This window comes from Camelus dromedarius, chromosome 28, assembly GCF_036321535.1.
Source record: "Camelus dromedarius isolate mCamDro1 chromosome 28, mCamDro1.pat, whole genome shotgun sequence".
Classification (NCBI taxonomy): Eukaryota; Metazoa; Chordata; class Mammalia; order Artiodactyla; family Camelidae; genus Camelus; species Camelus dromedarius.
This window is the reverse complement of record NC_087463.1, coordinates 6,623,915-6,644,569: the sequence shown is the minus strand read 5'-3', so window position 1 is coordinate 6,644,569 and position 20,655 is coordinate 6,623,915. Positions and strand designations below refer to the sequence as shown.

The window sequence follows — 20,655 nt, the reverse complement described above, 5'->3', positions numbered from 1 at the left end:
TCTGCCTACCTCCACCATTCTCCTTCCTCTAGTCTTCATTTTCTATTATGTTGTCAAGGTTTATAGCATTTATATTATGGTTTATAACTCTTCTGAACTTTCCTGTGCTTCTACAGGAAGATTCTAGAAATTAAATATGAATAACCAGCCTTTCTAATATGCATGTTGATGGAAGTATTAGTTACTGTAGAACCAAGTAGTGTGGCACTCTGGAGGAACTTTGCTTCTGTTATTAAACCTGTGCTCCTTAAAGGAGAAATACAACCAGGTCCTGCTTGATTGTGGAGAGCTCATGGAAATTATTTTTAAACTTTAATATCACAATATGTTCTCATCTTGTAACCATTCATCTTTCCTCGAAGATAGGCTTTGTGGAGCTCTCAACCTTCCTAGGGTGGCTTAGTTCTAGAATCTGCTGCACACCTGTCATCCTGGGATTGCATGGCATTCCCGAGTTAGGTCGGCTGTTATTGGATCTCATGCCTTTCTCTTTTTTAGACTCCTTTTGATTTTACTGGGATATAATCTTGAGTAGTTGTTTTGGGAAGGGTATGCTGATGATACACTTTATAATTTCTTAAATGTTTGAGGGTGGCTTGCCTTTGTTCTTGATGGAAAGTTTAGATAAAAGAATCATAGGTTGGCAGTACAGTTTTCTTCTCCAAATTCTGAATGCTTTGCTCTAGGAATTTAAAACACCCAGTGTTGCTAGTAGAGGTCCGTTGCAAACGTCTTGGCTGTCTTTTTGTGGTAACCTTGTTTACAGTCTTCAAGGTGATCTCCATGTCTTTGGTGTTGTGAAGTGTGTCTAGTTGTGGGCCTTTTTCATTCTTTCTGGTGGGACCTTTTCAGTTCTAAGACTCCTCAGGTCTGGGGAATTACCTTCTATTTGTTGGTAATTTCTTTCCTATTTTCTCTGAGACTCTTGACAGGTAAATATTGAACTTTCTAGATTGATGTTTTTATTTGCTTACATTCTGGAAGATATCCATGACTTTGCCTTAGAACTCTTCCATGGTTCCATAGAATTTATTTTAGTAATTATATTTTTGATTTTTAAGAGCTTTATCCTCTTTTTCTCCCCCTCCTCCTTTTTTTAAAATAGCAACCTGTCCTTGATTTATGGGGGAAAATAACCTTGAACTCTCTAAGGATACTAATTCCTTTAAAAAATTTTCTTGAGACAGTTCTCTGAATTGGTTTATGTATTTAGGCATATCATGCTAATTTTAAAAATTTAAATATTTAAGTTATTTAATAGGTACAAAATATTGTTTATAATAGGTAAGGTATCGGTAAATAAACGTACAAGTTAAATAGTTCATTGGGTCAGCAGGATCCCCTTCCTGATATTGTCCGCATTATATAGATATATAAAATTATATATAGAAATCACATATATATATTTTTGTGTGTGTGTTTTAAAATTTTATACAAATCAAATAATGCTGTATGTATTTGGGATTTTTGTTGTTGTTTATCATTGTTTTTGAGTTTCCATTGTATAAATGCCAATTTATCTATTCTTGTTGGAAATTTGTGTAGTCCCCCCCAATTACAGGTCCCCAAATCCCTTATTTATACTTTTGAAATCCAAAAAGCTCTGAAAATGCAAAAAAAGGAAAAAAGTAACTTACTTTGTGAACATAGTTAACCACTGATATGATGCTGTTTGTAATCTTTATTAATCTCATTTAATGCGACTGTTTAATAAAGTGTGTTTCACTTTAGGAATTCTAGGAGTAGCATTACTGGGACTTAAGGATATGTGCATCTTCAGCAATACTGGATAATGCTAGGTGGTTTTCCAAAGAGGATTGTATCAGTGTTTGCCTTCTCCCGCAAGCAGTGGTTTTCATTGCTTAGCTTTCTTGCTAATACTTACTTTTATCAGACTTTAAAAGTTTTTGCCAGTGAGTATAAAATATCACCTTTTAGTTTTTTACTTTTTCCTTTTGCTAATGAATTTGAGCATCTTTTACTATACTATTAACATGTTCTTCCCTCTTCTGAGATTCTGTTCATGTCTTTTGCCTGTGTTTGTACTGATTTTTTGTTGCTGTTTTATTTCTTACTGATTTGTTATAGTTCTACAATTGGATCTATCTATGCTTTTTGGACTCTAGTCTCTTAGTCTAACAGCACCATCACATTATTTTAATTACTATAACTTTATAACAACTTCCATAAAAACAAACTTCTATTGCTATAGGGTATTCATAATAGAAAACATACAGATCTTGAGAGTACGGCTTGATGAAATTTGTCAAAATAACTATATGCAGGTCAAGAAATAGAACATTACGAGCACTCTCGAGACTTCCCGTGAGTCCTCTCCCAGTGACTAACTCCTCCTTCTTAAGGACGCTTACTGGCCAGACTAACATCTTACAGTAGTTTTACCTATTTTTTGAACCTTGTATAAATGGAACTGTATAGTATGTGTATGTTTTTGTGTCTGACTTTTTTTCCTCTCAATTTTGTTTAAGAGATTCATCCATTTCATTGTATGTAGTTTTAGTTTGTTCATTCCCTTCCGCTTGCACAATAATAAGAGTTCCAGTTGCTCCACATCCTTTCTCATCTGTCCTTTTAATTCTACAATTTTGGTGGATGTTTAGTGGTTTTAATTTGCATTCCCCTAATGAGTAATGATGTTAAGCCCCTTTTAATATAGTTATTGGCCATTTGCATATCTTGTGTGAGATGCCTTGCTGAATCTTTTGCCCATTTTTATATTGGGCCATCTGTCTTTTTTACACTGATTTGCATTTATTATATATCCCAAATACCGGCTCTTACAGGTTATATTTTGCAAATATCTCCAGGGGAAAAGAGACATTAAATATTGGACTCTATTTTCTAGGCTTCTTTCCATAGTCTTGGCCTCCCAGGTTCTTGCTGCCTTGTAGTGCTTCGTACTTTCAATTAGATGTTTTGTATATGCTCAGTTTTTTAAGTTTTCGTAGGGAGGATTGGTCTGAAATGATCCAGTCAGTCATTGAAGGACACAGAAGTGGGCCAAGTCCTCCTGCCTTCATCTTGACGATTTTCTCCTCTGTATAATTCTAGAACCATTTAAAAAAAATTATGTAGATACACACAGACACACGACCTGTTGGAACTTTGATGGGAAATTGAATTTGTAAACAGGTTGAAGACTACTAACATTTTGTTGTTAAGTTTCTTAACCATAAACATAATATCCATTTATTTAGGTCTTTTGCAATGTCTTTCAGTAAAGTTTTATAATTTTCTTCAGCTAAACTATTGTAAATATTTTGTTAGGCTTACTTCTAGGTACCTTATTTTTGTGTCAAAAAAGTATCTTTTGAAATTATATTTTCTACCTTGCTCATATATAAAAGTACAATTTGACTTTGTGTAACAACCTTGCTGTCCTTCTAATTGTGATAAATTGTCTGTAGAGTTCTTTTGGATTTTCTGTGTAGACAGAACTATCTGTGAATAATGACCTCTTTGTTTCCTCCTTTCCAATTCTTATGCTTTGTTTTCTTTCTTTCTTTTTCTTGCCTTAATGTGCTGGCTAGGATCTCCAGTACAATGTTGAATACAAGCGGTGATGGGGGCATCCTGATCTTGTTCCTGATTTTAAAGGGAATGCTTTCAGAGTTTCACAGTTAAGTATGATGCTTGCTGTAGGTTTATTGTAGATAACCTTTTCAGGTTAAGGATGTGCTTTTCTATTACTAGTTTGCTAACTTAAAAAAAAATAGTGAATGGATGTTGATTTTTATCAAAAGCTTTTTCTGCATCTTTTGAGAGGATCACATGTTTTTCTTCTGTAACCTGTTAGTTAACACAGTGAAATACATTGACTGATTTTCTAATACTTAAATCAACCTTGTGTTCCCAAGTATAAAGTCAACCCTGGTCTGACCCTTTTTTTCATTACTTGGCTCAGTTTGAATCAAGTTAAAATAGGATTTTTGCCTCTAATAATAATATTGATCTATAATTTAAAAAATATATACTTTTCCTCTTTCTTCTGAAGGAGTTTATTTAAGATTAGAAAGATCTGTTTCTTGAGTGTTTGGTAGAATTCCCTTGTAGAATTGTTACTGTTATTTTCTTTGTGAGTCACTTCATAATCACTGATTCCATTGCTTTGGTTATAGGATTGCTCATATTTTCAATTTTCAAATCAATTTTGGTAGGTTATACTTTTATAGAAAGCTGTCCATTTCATCCATGTTCTTGAATTAAGTTGTTAATGTCTTATTTTGTAATACCTGTAGTTAATGTCTTTTTTTATCTTTTTCAAGATGCCTTTTTCTTGATGAGTTTTAAAAGCTAAAAGTCCCACTTTTTCAAAACTTTTCAAAGAACTAAATTTTTTTTTAGTGCTCTTCAATGTATTCCCCCCCCCTTCCTCCATTTAATTAGTTTCTGCTTTTTATTTCTTTCCTTTATACTTCCTTTGGGTTTATTTCTGTTGTTTTCCTGATTTCTAAAGTTGAACACCTTGCTTATTAATTTTCAGTATTTTGACAGGCATTCAAGATCATTAACTCTATGTATTTGCTTTCCCGCATCACATAGGGGTGAATTCTTCAATTTATGAGTTATTTAAAAGTTTTATTTCAAAACATATGGGAGTTCCTTTAGTTAATTTGGTTACTGACCTGTAACTGTGTTGTGGTTGGGCACGATGATCGGTATATGGTACAATCCTTTGAAATCTGTTGAGACTGTGTGGTCATTTTTTACCTATTTGAAGAGAATGTTTATTTTCCAGTTGTTGGTGCAAAGTTTTATATATGTCCCATAGTTAAGCTTGTTAATTCTGCTGTTGAGATCTTTTATCTTTATTTTGTCTAGAGAGCAGATGTATGTTAATCTTTTACTAGAATTTTTTTCTGTTTTCTTTGTAGCTTCTCTACAATTTTTATATTTAAAAATTGTTGCTAGTACATGAAATTTAAGTTTATTATATATTGCTGTTGAATTGGAATTTTTACTCTGTGTAGTGACTCCTTATGTCTAGTAATGCTTTTTGTATTACACACTACTGTTTAATATTAACATACCTGTTATTTTTCTATTGGTCAGCTAACTTTGCCTGCTTTTTAAAATTCCCTCTCCCCCTACATTTTTGTGTTCTTTTGTGAATGTCAATGACATTCTTGTGAATGTCATGCTATTGAATTAAAGGAATTAACCTGCTGTGATAGTCTTGGTCTTTGTAATTTTAAATTAAACTTTTTTATTAGGATAACTCAATTCATTCACAGTTGTAAGAAATAATACAGAGATATCAGAAACATCCATATAATCTTTACCCAGTTTCCCTCAATGCTAATGTCTTACAAAACTGTAATATAGTATCACAACCAGGATATTGATAATGACACAAGATACAGACCATTTCCATCACATAAGGATACCTCATCTTACCATTTTTATAGACACACCCATTTCCTTTCCATCTCCTTAATCTCTGGAACCCACTTATTCTTCATTTCTATAATTTTGTCTTTCAAGAATGATATATAGATGAACTCATATACTTTGTCACCTTCTGGGTTTGGTTTTTTTCACTCAGCATAATTCTCTGGAAATACATCCATGTTTTTACATATATCAATAGTTAATCCCTTTTTATTGTCAAGTAGTTTTCCATGGTATCTATTTGTTTAACCATTTACCTTTTGAAAGACATCTGGATTGTTTACAGTCTTTGGCTATTTGAATAAAAGTGCTATGAAGATTTGTGCATAGTTTTTTTGTTGTTGTTTTTTGAACATTAAATTTTCATTTCTCTGGGACAGATGCCCAGGAGAGCAATTGCTGAGTTGTATGGTTATTGTATGTATAGTTTTTTTAAGAACTTGCCAAACTGTTTTCCAGAGTGGCTGTACCATTTTACATTCCTACCAGCAATGTATGGAGTGATCCAGTTTCTCTGCATCCTCGCCAGCATTTGGTGTTATCACTGTTTTTCATTTTAGCCATTCTGATATGTATCTAGTGATACCTTAGTGAGGTTTTAATGTACATTCTCCTAATGGCTAATGATACTGAACATACTTTCATGTGCTTATTTTTTATCCATATATTCCCGTTGATGAAATGTCTCTTCATGTCTTTTGTCCTTTTCCTAATTGGATTTTTTTTTCCTGTTGAGTTTTGAGAGTTCTAGATGTATTCTAGATACTAGCCCTTTGCTGGATATATGGTAGACAGATATTTTCTCCAGGCCTCTTGATTTTCTTCTCATCCTTTTAAACATGGTCTTACTTAAGAGTTTTTAATTTTGGTGAGTTTCAGTATATCATTTTTTCTTTTGTGGATCTTGTTCTGAGTGTCAAGTCTGAAAACTCTTTGCCTAGCGCTAGATCTTGAAGATTGTCTTCTGTGTTTTTTTCCTCAAAGTTTTATTCTAGCATTTAAGCATGTGATACATTTTGAGTTACTTTTGTATAAAATGTTAGACTTAGGTGGAAGTTCGTTTTTTTGATCTGTGGATATGCAATTGCTCCAGCACCATTTGTTGAAACACTGTCTTTCCTCCATTGAGTTACTTTTGCACCTTTGTCAAAAACTGGGCGTATTTGTGAAGGTCTGTTTCTGGGTTCTCTGTTCTGTTCCACTGACCTCGGTGTCTGTCCCTTTGTTAATACTACAGTCTTGATTACTGAGCTAAGTTGTGAAATGGGATAGACTGATTCCTCTCTCTTTCCTTTTTTCAAAATTATTTTGGATCTTTTAGTTCCTTTACCTTTCCATATACATTTTAGAATAATCTCATCTATATCTGAAAAGTCTTGCTGAGATTTGGTTAGGAATTGTGTTAATCTGTATATCATTGTAGGGAAAAGTCATGTTATTTTGCTGAGTCTTCCAATCCATGAAGAATCCATTTATTTAGATCTTTTCAGACTTATTTCATTAGCATTTTATAGTTTCCAGAATACAAGTCTTGTGTTTTGTTGTATTTTTGAACATAAGTATTTTCATTTTCTTTGGAGTGATTATGAATGGCATTGTTTTTTAAACTTGTTTCCTCATGTTCTTTGTTAGATACAGAGATGTGATTGGTATTTGTATGTTGGTCCTGTGACCTTGCTGAACTCAGTTCTAGTAGTTGTTTTGCAGATTGCTCAGGATCTGCAAATATAGGCAGTTTTATTTTTTTCTTTTCAGCCTGTATATCTTTTCTTTTTCTTGTCTTATTCCACTGGCTAGAATTTCTAGCACATCGTTGCTTTATTCCCAGTCTCAGGGGGAAGCATTCGGTCTTTCACCATTAAGATCTTGGTCCTAGATTTTTGTGGATGCTCTCTGTTAAGTTGAAGAGGTTCTTCCCTATTCCCGTTTTTCTGAGAATTCTTTATCATGAGTTTTGGTATCAGAATAGTACTAGCTTCATAAAATGAATTTGGAAGTCTTCTCTCACATTCTATTTTCTGGAAGAAATTATGTAGAATTGTGCTAATTCTTTTTTAAATGGTGGGTTGAATTCTCCAGTGAAATGATATGGGCTTGGTGATCTTTTTTAGGGAGGAGTTTCAAAATTAAGAATTAAGTTTCCTGAGTAGTTAGAGGATATTCAAATTATTTCATATTGGGTAAGTTTTGGTAGTTTGTGTTTTTTGAGGAATTGGTCCATTTCACCTAAATTGCTGAATTCATGTTTGTAGAGTTCTTAGTATTCCCATATTATCTTTTTGATACCTTTTTATAAAATGCAAAGGCATAAATTTTAAAAATTTGCAAGAGCTATATTAAAAAACCTCACAGGACATAAAAGAACCTTTTATCGAGAGGTTTTATCAGGAGTGGATTTTATCAAGTACCTTTCTGGCATTTATCCAGATAATAATATGGCTTTTTTTTTAACCAGTAAATCTTTCTGTATCGTTTTCCTCTTTATCAATTTTCAGAATACTCATGAGTTGGTTTTCCAGTATTTTGTAAAGGAGATCAGTGAGTTGTTTTCTAGTATCATTTTGTACCAATGATTTTTTAAAAAAATGTATTTGATATGTTGGGATCTGATGCAGTTACTGTTCTTTTTGCTGCTCAGATTGTCTTGTCTTGGGCTCCTGGGTTGTTTTCTGTGTCCTGACAAGATTCCAGTGGTCTTTGATGACTTCTTTGCTTTCTGGATAAGATGTTCTAGGCTCATCTTGTGCATTTTTTGTCCAACTTGCAGTTAGCCATTTCCTGAAGCCATTTCCTTTTGTGGGAAATGGTGTTTAGACCACAGTTTTTTTCCCCCGTCTCCAAACAAGTAAAATTTTTTGTTTGGTTAAATCTAGAATACTTTCATGTTAATAGAAAATGTGGGGCGTTAGTACAATGCCATCTATCCTGCAACCAGCTTCTCCTATTCAGACAAACTTTTTTTAATGGAAACATTCTTACTTACAAAGGTAGAGAATTCCCCATGTACCCAGTACACAGCTTCAGCAATAATCAGCTCTGGTCTTTTTTTGTGTATGTCCCCACCTACTCTCCCCCAAGTGATTTTAAAGGAAATCCCATGTATTTTATAGTTTTATCCATAAATATTTCAGTATGTGACTGTAAGGACAGAAATCATCTTAAGCAAGTAATTTACTAAATTTATGTTAAACCAGTATTTTCGTAGATTAAACTATATTTGGGCACTTCAGGGGCTTTTGTGTCTGTACTGGTAGGAAACATAGACGTGCTACAAAAAGATTCACTATCATCCATCTTGGGAAATGACAGAGTAAGTGGCATTCTAGGCTCCCTGTTTCATCAGGCTTTTGCCTAAAATTTTGGTTGGATGAGTGGACTCCCCTGGTGAAGTTTGAAAAACAGTAATTTGCATATTAAAAAATTTGTATTTGTGTTCAACAGCTTTTTCCATGTTTGTGTTCTATCATGTATTTGATTTTCTGAGTCTTACTCTCCTGAGAAGTTTAAGGAACAGAATTCCATCTTTTCCTTGAAAACTTAGTAGAATTTATCCATTAAGCTGTCTTGTTTAGGCAGATACTTTTGGAAGTGGAAGGTGACAAAGATAATATACCTCTTGAATCAGATTGAGTAATTTACATTTTTCTAGGAAATAAGATTTGCCTGTAAGTTATTAGAATATAGTTGCATGTGTTTTTCTCTTTGTTTAAAGAAATTTGCTTCGTATTTGTGATCTTTATGTTCCTTTTCTTGTTCTCTAGACTGTTTATTTTCTTCCCTCCTTTTTGGCCTGACTTTACAGACTTTTTGCACTTTGCTTTCTAATTCATGTTTTCTTGCTTTTATCCTTTAATTCTTCACTCTTTGAGGGTGTGTGTTTGTTACTTTTTTGTTTCTTGAACTGACTACCTAATTTATTTTAAATCTTGTGTAATAGTAGAAGCGTTTAGGGAGATTGAGTCTCCCAAGCTTTGGCTTGTTTTATAGGTTTCTAAAAAATGTAGTATTCTTTTTATTGGTTTTTTTTTTTTTAATTTAAAGTTGACTTTCAGTTTTGATGCTTTTGGCTGTGTAGTTATTTTAATCAATGTGTTGTAAGGAAGAGATCCACGTTAAGTCTCTCAAGTAAAAAAGGGATTTCATTATAGGGAATACATGATTTCACAGGAATACAGGGCCACCAGCTGGGTCCTCCTGTAACTTCTGGAATTGGAGTGACTTTCTACTTTGCCATATAGTTTCTCTTAGGGCATCAGCTTGATCATACTCTTTGATGTATTGATTATCTGGTGGTTTTTTAAAAATTTATTCCTACTTGTAAATGAAGATGTAGGTGGTTTTCATATTGTAGCTAGGGTAGGCGATGTTAGTAGCATGACTTGTCAGTTTCAGCAGCTCCTCTCCCTTCCCTGTGTTACACATCCTAGCGGATGGAGAACCTACAGGGCTGTATTGATATTTACCACGACTTCCAGCCTACTAGAGCTTCCCCAAAGTCTGTGCTGTTTTTGCCAGTTTTCTTAGCACCTTCAACTTGCCTTCACGCCTGTGTGTAAAGTTTCAATTTTATAAAGTCCCAGCTTTAAAATGTTTTTATAGTTTTGTGTTATTCAAATCTGATAAAGAAGAAGGTTGATTTAAAGTCCTAGTCTTAATTTGTATTAGCTTTTCTTTAGAAATCAGATTATGTATCTTTTTAAAAATCAATCATGCCAACATAGTTTTCTGTAGCTCATGAATTTCCTTAAAGTGGGTCTGCAGACATTTATTGAGAAATTCCTCTTCGTAGAGCATGTAGCAATTGTAACTGAAGTATAGAGGGCAGACTTTGGGAGGAAGCAGGGTAGACTGGATAAAATCCACTTGAAAAAAATTGTACGAAAAATGTAGACATCAGAGGTTGGTGGAAAACATTAGCTGAAATTCATTCTTGGTAGTATTCATAGCAGGCTCACCTTCCTGGTGACTGCTGAAACTTGGTTGAAGACAGAGGTTAAAAAAAAAAAAAGATAAACATCGCTTTAAGAAGTGGGATCCAGCAAGATTTGCCAAGAAAAACATATTCATAGAATTTGACTTCGTAAACTCCTTAGAGAATATCTTAATAGTAAACTCTAAATAAAGGAGAGTTTTGTTGTTGTTGTTTTAAAATAGAAACTGATGACCAGAACGATGACATGACTTTGCTGAGGTCCTCAGTCTTGATGCCAGGACTTGACCTTCAACTACTAATTGCTGGTGTGAAGTTTTCCACAGAGCGCCATTGACTCTCACAGCCATCATCTTTGAGCGAGTGCCCAGCAGTACTTTGTCTTGGCAGCATTTTGCAGAGCAAAGACTATCCTGTCCTCTTTTGTTTCCTTTGCCCCCTCCCCAAACCAGGGGATTTCTGTTTTGCTTTCAGAATCCTGTGATTCATTGTTCTAAGCCTTTCTTTGTTTCTTCCATTTGTATGTTTATAATAGCTATTAGACCAGTTGCATTAGCATTCTTTGCTAATAAAGTTACCATTGGAAATAAGTAATATCAGACCTTCCAGAAATTACTTCTTGAGAGTCAAGCTTCTTACGGTGAAAAAGAATATGAAAACAAATGTATGTATGTTCCTACACGACTGAAGCATTGTGCTGTACACCAGAAATTGACACAACCTTGTAAACTGACTATACTTCAATAAAATATTATTTTAAAAAAAGACAGTTAAGCTTAGGGTGACCTTTTGCTCTGTTTTGTCATTTCTATAAAACAAATTCCCTTAAAGTGAGAATACGTGAAAATAAGTGTAAGGAGGGAAGCAATATAACGAATTCTGAGTTAGCTTGGTTTCTTTAGAAAGAATCCCAGATGTCTTGTGTCTGTATGACTGCTGCTGGTGGTGGTGTTGGTGTTCTCCATGATGTAATGTTACTTACGCTACTGAAATATAAACAAGCTTCAGACTATGAATCAGTGCCAGCTGTAGGTATCGCCTCAGCCCTCCAGGTTGAGAAGGAACCCCTGGTTGAGAGGGAATCCCAGGCAGCTGTAGAGTGTGCAGCACTGAGGAGGACTGGGGAAGTTTCCCTAGGGTCGGTGTCTGGAAGGGCTGTTGGTCTGCCCCAGGTCCTACTCCTCTTTCTGGCCTTATGTGTGACACAGGTGTGGATTACCTCTGAGCTCAGAATTGACTGAAAATTACTTAAGTAGGTGGATTTACGAGGCCACAAAGTGGTTACAAGAATTTATTAGGTTTTGTTGAATAAATAGAAGGTGAGATGTGGGAGCTACTTAGAATCTTCCTTTTACACCCGCCAACAAGTCAGCAGAGTGGCAAGGAGGGACTCTTGCCCGTCAAGATTTATTTCCACTCATATCCTTGCTCTTCAGAGGTGTTTTTTCACTTGGGCTAATTAGCTGGGAATTTCAGTCCTTTTCCGAAGTTCAACTGCTAAATAAGATGTATGTGATTTTTTTACCTTTAATATTTAAAAATATTATTTTCTTATGTTGTCTGTTCTTTCATATTTGAGTTGGGGTGAAAAAAAGCATTGGATTTTGGATTACAGTTCTGGCTTAATTTTGTCAGTTTCCTGCTTAGCATCAGAAGTTGTAGATACAGGGTTGCAAAAATCTAATTTTTGTTTGGTTAATTAGTGATAATACCATAATAACAAATATTACGTTGTGTATTGGTATGGCTTGGTTTTTTGAAAAGGCACATTTTCACTGGTTATAGATTTCATAGTCATATAGCAAATACGGCTTTACATTTGAGCATAATCAGATAATGAGGTGGTTAATAGAAAGCAGCAGGTCATAGATCACGAAAATTTAGTACAACAAAATGTAGTTAACACTATAGCATGAATGCAATTGGGTGGAGGGCTGGTGCCTGTGTAAACAGTAACAGTTCTAAGTGATATGTGAAAATGCTGTTTATTAGCACATGCCAATTGATAGAATGCTGGAAAAATCCGATTTTACAGTGTATTTTAAATAGGGTTTTTATGTGCTTGGGGCTGACTATTGGTTTATATCCTTTTTTTTTTTTCTTTCCTTTTAGAATATGGTTTCTAGTTTTAGGGTTTCTGAACTACAAGTGTTACTAGGCTTTGCCGGACGGAATAAAAGTGGACGCAAGCATGACCTCCTGATGAGGGCGTTGCATTTATTGAAGAGCGGCTGCAGCCCTGCGGTTCAGATTAAAATCCGAGAACTGTACAGACGCCGATACCCTCGGACTCTTGAAGGCCTTTCTGATTTATCCACAATCAAATCATCAGTTTTCAGTTTGGATGGTAGCTCCTCACCTGTAGAGCCTGACTTGGCCGTGGCTGGGATCCACTCGTTGCCTTCCACTTCAGTTACACCTCACTCGCCATCCTCTCCTGTTGGTTCTGTGCTGCTTCAAGACACTAAACCCACGTTTGAGATGCAGCAGCCGTCTCCCCCAATCCCTCCTGTCCATCCTGATGTGCAGTTAAAAAACTTGCCCTTTTATGATGTCCTTGATGTCCTCATCAAGCCCACAAGTTTAGGTAAGTGGGAGAGAAATTAGGTATCTTCCAGACAAGAGCAGATAAAGCAAGAGGCCTTCAACTGTTGATTAATGATTTGCTGTTAATATTATAAAAGTGAGGCATTAAAATGCCAAATGTTTAAATGTAGAGATAAAAATATTGGCAGCCGCGACAAAAATCTAATATAAAACTGTTAATTTGTCGATCAAGCTTTCTTCTTGCAACTTAGAACTCAGGTTGTGTGTCTAAGAATAGACAGCAATCTTATTTATTGCCTGTGATTCCACCTTTTGATATTTTTACAAAGAGAGTTAGTTTCTGTTTAACCTCACTTTTTAAACAATTTTCTTAAGAGATAAACCTTTTATACTTAATTTTTTTCTAAAATGGCAGTTTGATACAGGATTTTAGCTTTTTGTTTAATAGCCATTGACTGCTTAGAAAATGTAATACGTTTTATCATATTATTAAATGTTATTAACATGTGTTACGTGTGACTTGAAGGAATTTTTACCGAGGTTGATGACTTCTGTGTTGTAATGGCATAATTCCTTACTGCCTAGTGAAATTATTTACAGAGGTATTCGAATTTATTCATAAAATAAACTGTTGGGGAAATAGTACTTCATAGTTAGTTTGGGAGATTATTTTCCTTTTCATTTTAGGAAAAAGCCTTTTTGTTTCAGGTCATTTGAAAACTCTAATATACTTTTTTCGTTTCGTATAGAATTGTACTTGTATATCTTGGTTGAGCCAGAAGGAAGTTTTGAGGGACAGGGCTGGTTAATGGGGTCAGTATGGCCTGGCGGTGCAGACCAAGGAGGCCGTGCCTTTCCCAGGCCCTCTCTCCTGGCTTTCATTGTTTTTGTTTAGCAAAACTGAGCATGCAGGTAGAGTAATCATTTATCCATTCATGACATTCATTCTGAAATAAGGATTCTGTGTTGGTTCACATTTTATTATTTGTACAAAGTCCTGTGAGTAGAATTATTGCATCAAAGAGTAAGGACTCTTGATAACATATTGCTGAATTAGTTTCCAGAATAGCTGTACCAATTCGAATTTCACAAAGTGAGAGAATGAATGTCTCTCATGGCGCTTTTACTTCCTGTCTTTATTAATCTTTGCACTTTTGATAGATGGAAGTTTGTATCTTGTTTAGATTTTTCATTTTTTAAATAAATAACAGGAACAAACCTTTTAAACATTTATTGCCCAGCTGTTTTTCTTTTATGATTTTACTTTAGTTTTTAACCTTTTTTTTTTAATGGTTTCATTTATCTGGTTAAAATGTTTCCATAATTTTTTTATTTCTCCCTTTTTCATGCTTTTTGGTTTATACCAATGTACAGCATCATGGCTCATTCACTTGTTTCTTTCTCAGAAACTATGGCCAATTTATTTCTTTGTATGTGTTGTGAGAAATATTGAGACCAGTAATACGCTTAAATGACCCTACCTCATGGGACCCCTCAGGAAAGTGGCTAAGGCGGAACTGAGAAGGTCACAGTGGAAGGTGTTTCAGAGCCATGGCTGGTGGCCTGGAAGGAAGATGCCTGGAGATGAGAAAAGACGCAGCAACACGTCTTCTCTGCTCCTTAGCATCGGTGGTGCGCCAAGCAGTGAGCTCTGAAGAGTCTTTGTGCTTTTCTTTCCATGCTTTCCTTTGTTCAGAAACAGAAGTAGGAATTTGTTTACTTTTCTGTGTTCTTCATAGAGTTTCTCTTTCATTATCCTCACTCAATAAGGTTAAAAGAAAAAGTAGTAAGCTTTTTAGAAGTTTACTGAAATAAAACATTTGTATCTCATTTGGTTTAGATAAAGTAATGCCCGAGGCATTTTGTGTTGAAGAGTGGCTAAGAAAAACCTGCCTTTTGCTCATAGTTTAAATTAGAATGTAAGAAATACGTATAACTTCAGGGCTTATAAAATAGCTTTTGGCTCCTGAGCTAAAAAATTGTTGACTCATGTATTTTTCAGGAGTCCCACCTGTCATTATTTTTATAAACTTTAAAAACTGATTCTTGTTTCAAAGCAAGGTTTAAGCATTTCCTCATCCTGCCTTCCCTAAAAAGAAAAAGAATTTTCTTAGTGTACGTAGTCGTCTTATGTCAGATTGATAACACTGATCTAAGAAAGGCTGTTTCAGACTTTGTAAAGTAGAAAGTTAAAAAATCAGCATAATACCTTATAGTCAGTCAAATAAAAGTAGAAAAATTTAATCCTTTCTAGTAATGACCTTTAACTAAAATATTTAGTGCCATAATATCTAAAGCAATGTAATGACATTCAGAATTTGCCTTAATTTTTAATAATTTGGTTATATATGTCAAAAATACTTACAAAAATAAAAATTCTGGATAAATTCATTTATTTGGAACACTGTTATGGAGAAACCTATTTACTTATGGGAAGTGAGAATTAGAAATCCTCAGGAATTGAAGGAGATACCAAATCTTTATTTCAAAGCACATATTCTTGACATTTGTGGGCCAGTCTGTGTATTCTTGATTTTATATACAGTTCTTAGATGACTTTTATTTCTAAGCCATCAACATATTGTTGAGCAGGAATTAAGTAACAACACGGGAGAGACTGGAAGAGCCCTGGTAAGAAAAAACAGAAACAAAGTCAAAAAATGTCATCCCCAGACCTCTCAGTAATAATGAAACCTATATAGCCCTTTAGTATTGAGGAAATCAGTGTTCAGCAAGACACATGCATTGATGCTAAATAAAACCCCCAAACAACCACGATGAGTAGCTTTTATTTAAGTAGATACATTACTATATAGTTTTGCAGTTTGGTATTATTTCTATTCAAATAGTTTAAATAAAGATATTTTAGCATTTAAAATGACAAACTGTGGCATCTAGAAAACAAGAATGTGCACAGTAATACTGAGGTTCTGTGTAGCTGAGGTTTTTACTGTAGCAAGTGGATAATCCCTTAATCTGAAAGCAAGTTAACAAAAATCTCTTTTCTCCTCCCTTAAATAGCTATTCTAACTTGCTTTCACAGGTAGTATTTTTATCTTCTTTTCAGTTGTCTGTTTTTCTTCTTTAAGATAATTTTTGATGAAATCTTTTCTATTTTAAAAGTTTGTCTATATTCAATCTACCTCAAAAAATATATATAAAATAAAAATATAAAAGTATATAAAGAATATCCATGAATGAACACCTGTGAAACCACTACCCAGTTTTTATAAGAAGGCACGTTGCCAGTGTCTTTTTTTTTTTTTTTTCCCAGTATGTTTGACACCGTCTCCTTGCCTTTTCCTATCATTATTCTGGATTTTGAATTTCTCTTTTACCGTGTATGTATAGGAAAAGTCATGTTTAATTGGCTTGCTTTTGCGATGGCACACTGTATACTGTGTTCTTCTGCAGCTGGCTCTTTTTGTTCACCGTGTTTAGAAGCATCTCTGTGTTGCTATGTCTGGTATTTTGGGAAATACCTTCAGGGTATTATGAGCCTTTGATTCCTTAAAATATCTTCACAGTGTTTTTCAGATTACAGAAGTAATTTTTGCTAATAGTTGAAAATTCAGACATAAGAAATAGAACAGAAAGGGAAAGTCCCTCATAACCTCAGTTACCACTCAGCTAGAGTCTTATTGGTAATCGTTTCTCTGCATGTTACGTCATCTTCTTTCTCTTCCCCTTCGTTAAAAAAGCCTCTCCACCTGCAGAGCCACTGTGCCGCGTTTCTGGTGGAGGGAGAAGGGCGTGATTCTACTTGTATCCACTGTGCATAGAGCCTGCAATGACCATCTATCGTAACAATTTCTTGGAAATGTATTATAGATCTGTAGATTATAGTAGATCTGTTATCTTGTACATGTACCATAACTGAACCAGTATTCTGTTGATGTATATTTTCAGTGGTTTTCAATGTTCATTGTTTATTCAGAAGTATTTTAGTTATACCTTGTCTCAGGCACTATTCTTGCAGTCTCACAGACATTGCTTCTGTGACGATTCTTGCATATGTGTTTCTGAATACTTAACATGCATGTTTATGAGGTATAAATGCCTAGGTGTGAATTTGTTGGGTTAAGTAGTATGAGTGTTTAGTATTTTGATATTCAACTTTTGTGGGGAAATTTGGCAGTTGCTTCAAAAGCATGGTGCCAATTTGTACTCGCAGTAACATCTGAGTGTATTATTTTCCCTATACATCATCCGCATTTTATTACTGGTTTTTTGATCTTTGCTAATCTGGTAGGTGAAAAATTAATGAGGGTCAACATCTTTTCATATTCCTAAATTCTTGAATGTTAGAAAGTACTCATTAAGCCTCTGGATACAGGTTTAAAATGATATGTGTATTAATGTAAAGCTATTGAAATAGAATCTCACTTCTGAAGAAGTTGGATAAATTCAGACACTGTGTTTCATTTCTCTTAACTCAGTTAACAAGTATGTGGTGAGTATTTAATTTGGATATCTTCATGTAGACTAACTGTGGAGAAGTCGGGAGAACGAGATGGGCTTTAGGAAGTCTGTCTAGTTGGGAAGATAATGTTAACATGAGAGAAAAGTAGCAAGCAGTATATGCCTGTATGGGGAATCCCTGTAACTTGGGAACTGGAAGCGTAGATACCGCATTGGCCTAATGAATGTGGGAGATAACAGACTTCTTGGAGTAGAAGTGAGACTGGAAGGAACTTTGAAGGATGAATGTGCCCACTTTGAATTGATGGAGTTTATAGGAGAATAAACATCAAGAGAGGGGAGAACTGTAAATAGTCACAAGAGTAGATATAAAAATGGCACAATTGTGAGACCAGACAGTGAAGAAACTTGCTGTGAATAGCGTAAGACTTGGGGAGACATTGGAAATGGATGTTTGCTAAGGGGTGAAACCACTGTTATGGAGGCTCTTATAGATAAAGGAGTTTTAGACTTGGTTCATTCAGAGATAAGACACTGCTCAGCATTTTTGAGCAGAGGAGTAGTGTTGAAATTGATGCTAAGAATGACCAGCTCCGCACTTGTGTTCTGACAGGAGACTGGCCAACAGGCAGATTGCTCCTTCATTTGTGCAAAGTAATAACAGGTTTTGAATAAGACAGTGGTAATGAAAATGGAGAGGAAGCAGCGATAAGAAAATTTTTAAAAACAGAACTTAATGACTTACTGGATACAGGGGATGAGGATGACGACTGAGTTAAAGGAAATGAATGATTTCTAGTGATGGAACAGCTGGTAACGTTCTCCTCTTTCTTAATTCTGAACTGAGGCCACTGTTTACAAGAAGCATGAAACCTCAGTACTCTGCGTCCCACAAATGGTCTTTGCAGCTGTTATAAGGAAAGAAATATTTAGTATTATACATCACTGGTGATTATTAATATGGTGATTATTTCTATATAGAAAAAAATTCTTTCAGATGATTCAAATTTTCTATATTCTGTTTAAATCTCACAAAATTAGAAAAGATTTGGTGTGTGTATGGGAGTATTATCATTTTTAAAATCTTCACATAAAACAGTGTTCAGTGATAAGTGTAAACAATTGAATATTGAAATGCATGTATGTACGTATTCAGTCAAGGGTCTGTTGAAAGCATTCGTTGTTCTAATGACTACTAGAACATCATTAAGTAATGCATCAGTATAATCTGTTAAAGTTCTTTGAGAAGAAAATACATTTCAGTTTTAAATTTTCTCTTATGTGTCTGCTCTGTGTAATTAAGTATTGAAAACAAAACACAACAAAGAAAGAAACAAAACAAAACAAACAAACAAAAAATCTGAGTTGTGGATAGAATTCTCCTGAGGGGAGTTTGACTTCTTTAGGTTTTTCGTTAGATGATACTATAGTCAAAGATGAAATGTAATTTTGAAGAGTTGTGTTATACTTTGACTGTAATTAGTGTGTGAGAATAAAGGATGATAAATGCTTAAAACTGGACCTGGTTTAGAGTGACTTTACTTTCATAATTCTAAGATAAATGTAGCTTAGTACTTTATTTTGGCATATTTTAACCATAAAAATTTCAGAATTTGGCAGACGCTGACCAGAAGTGCCCGGTTACTACACGTTCTTATGTCCTTGGATTTGTTATTTGAATATTATCTTTCTTTTTTCTCTCCTCCCCAGTTCAAAGCAGTATTCAGCGCTTTCAAGAGAAGTTTTTTATTTTTGCTCTGACACCTCAACAAGTTAGAGAGATATGCATATCCAGGTAAGAGGAATGTTTGGGATATCTTTCTCCAGGGTGTTGGTGTGTTAGTTTGTTGGGGCTGCCAAAGTGAAGTACCCCACACTGGGTGGCTTAAACAACAGAAATTAATTTTCTCAGATTTCAGGAGGCTTAGAGTTTAAGACTAAGGTGTTGACAGGTTTGGTTTCTTCTGAGGCCTCTCTCCTCAGCTTGCAGAAGGCCGCCACCTTGCTGTGTGTCCTCCTATGGCCCTCCCTCTGCGTTCCTGTGCTTTCCTGGTGTCTCTTCCTCTTCTTCCAAGGACATCAGGCGAAGTGGGTTAAGGCTTCATCCTTACAACCTCTTTTAATCATTATTACCTTTTCAAAGTCCCCATCTCCACAGCAGTCACCTTGGGGGTTAGGGCTTCAGCATAGGAATTCTGCGGGGGACATGAATCAGTCCATAACAGTTGGACCATTTCTCCTCAAACAAGCATAGTATACTTTGACTAAGATTAGCCACATATTTAATAAATACTCTGTTAGAAAAAAAACTTTTAGATTTTGAATAAAACCCTTTTTGAATAAAACCCTTTTTGAATTACTTTTTGTCACATTTGGCATAACTTTTTTTAAAGGAAAATTTTCTTCTAAATATAGCAACATAAAGAACTTGTGATAACAGCTCAAAGATAAGATGATCGTAAACTTTATCATCCAAACGGGCATTTCTAGAGTGAAAGTGGACATTATGAATAATTTTTCTGGGATAAGAACATACACTGGGACCATCCTGAGCTGTATGGTCACTTGGACCAAAAAATTGGCAGAAATCTGAAAACAGTTATGAAAAGTACTCTTAACTTCGCCGTTTCAAAAAATAGGACAAACTTAAAGTAGACACATTTATAAAAAGCAAATGAACCAAGAAATGTAAGAGGAAAGAAAAGGAAATCTGTAGTATATACTTTTCCAGTTAAAAAATAGTCATCTTTAGTGTTAGTAATATATTATTTATGTGACTTTTAAAAATTACATTCTTAAAGATTTAGATAAGAAAGCCAAACCTCCTGGAGGTTAAATGATTTTCTGAGATTGTGGAGTTAAAAGTAGAACAAAGAGTTGAACAAAGAGTTGAGTATTTTTTCAAAAATAAGCATTCTGTGGTTAAGTTTTAGAAACTCAGTATTCACTATAATTACGTAAGTTCTTAAAGCTGAGCTTTTCAGAGTCCTTAATATGTTACTGTGCATTGTCAGTTCTTCCAAGATGCTAGATCCAAATTTATGGGCCTCACATCTCTGGCATCTTGAAGATACTCTGTTGTTATGTGGAAGAGTATGGGACACAGCTTTAGATTTCTTTCACTAATCACATTTGTTTTACTCATATATATATGAGTGAAAAAAAAAATATATATGGTATATCCAGTATGGGGTGTGTGTGTGTGTGTATATAAGGAGAGAGGGAGAGAACGCTCTGAACAAAACCTCAAAATAATTTTATAATTTGACCTGGTAAAGTTTGAGCTCCTAAAAAGTAGTGCATAGATAGGCTGGTTCTTCCACAAACAGGAAAAAGACAAAGTG

The 20,655-nt window shown here is 34.7% G+C and overlaps 1 protein-coding gene across 3 annotated transcripts in view; it reads left to right on the top strand.

The window, feature by feature from the left end:
• Positions 1 to 20,655, top strand: part of PIAS2 (protein inhibitor of activated STAT 2) — a 73,098-nt gene that overhangs the window by 6,673 nt on the left and 45,770 nt on the right. For all 3 annotated transcript variants that reach the window (XM_031441975.2, XM_031441973.2, XM_031441974.2), the window contains exons 2-3: positions 12,455 to 12,929; positions 19,022 to 19,106. In XM_031441975.2, coding sequence (XP_031297835.2) covers positions 12,455 to 12,929; positions 19,022 to 19,106 — 560 coding nt within the window. The remainder of the gene's footprint in view (positions 1 to 12,454; positions 12,930 to 19,021; positions 19,107 to 20,655) is intronic.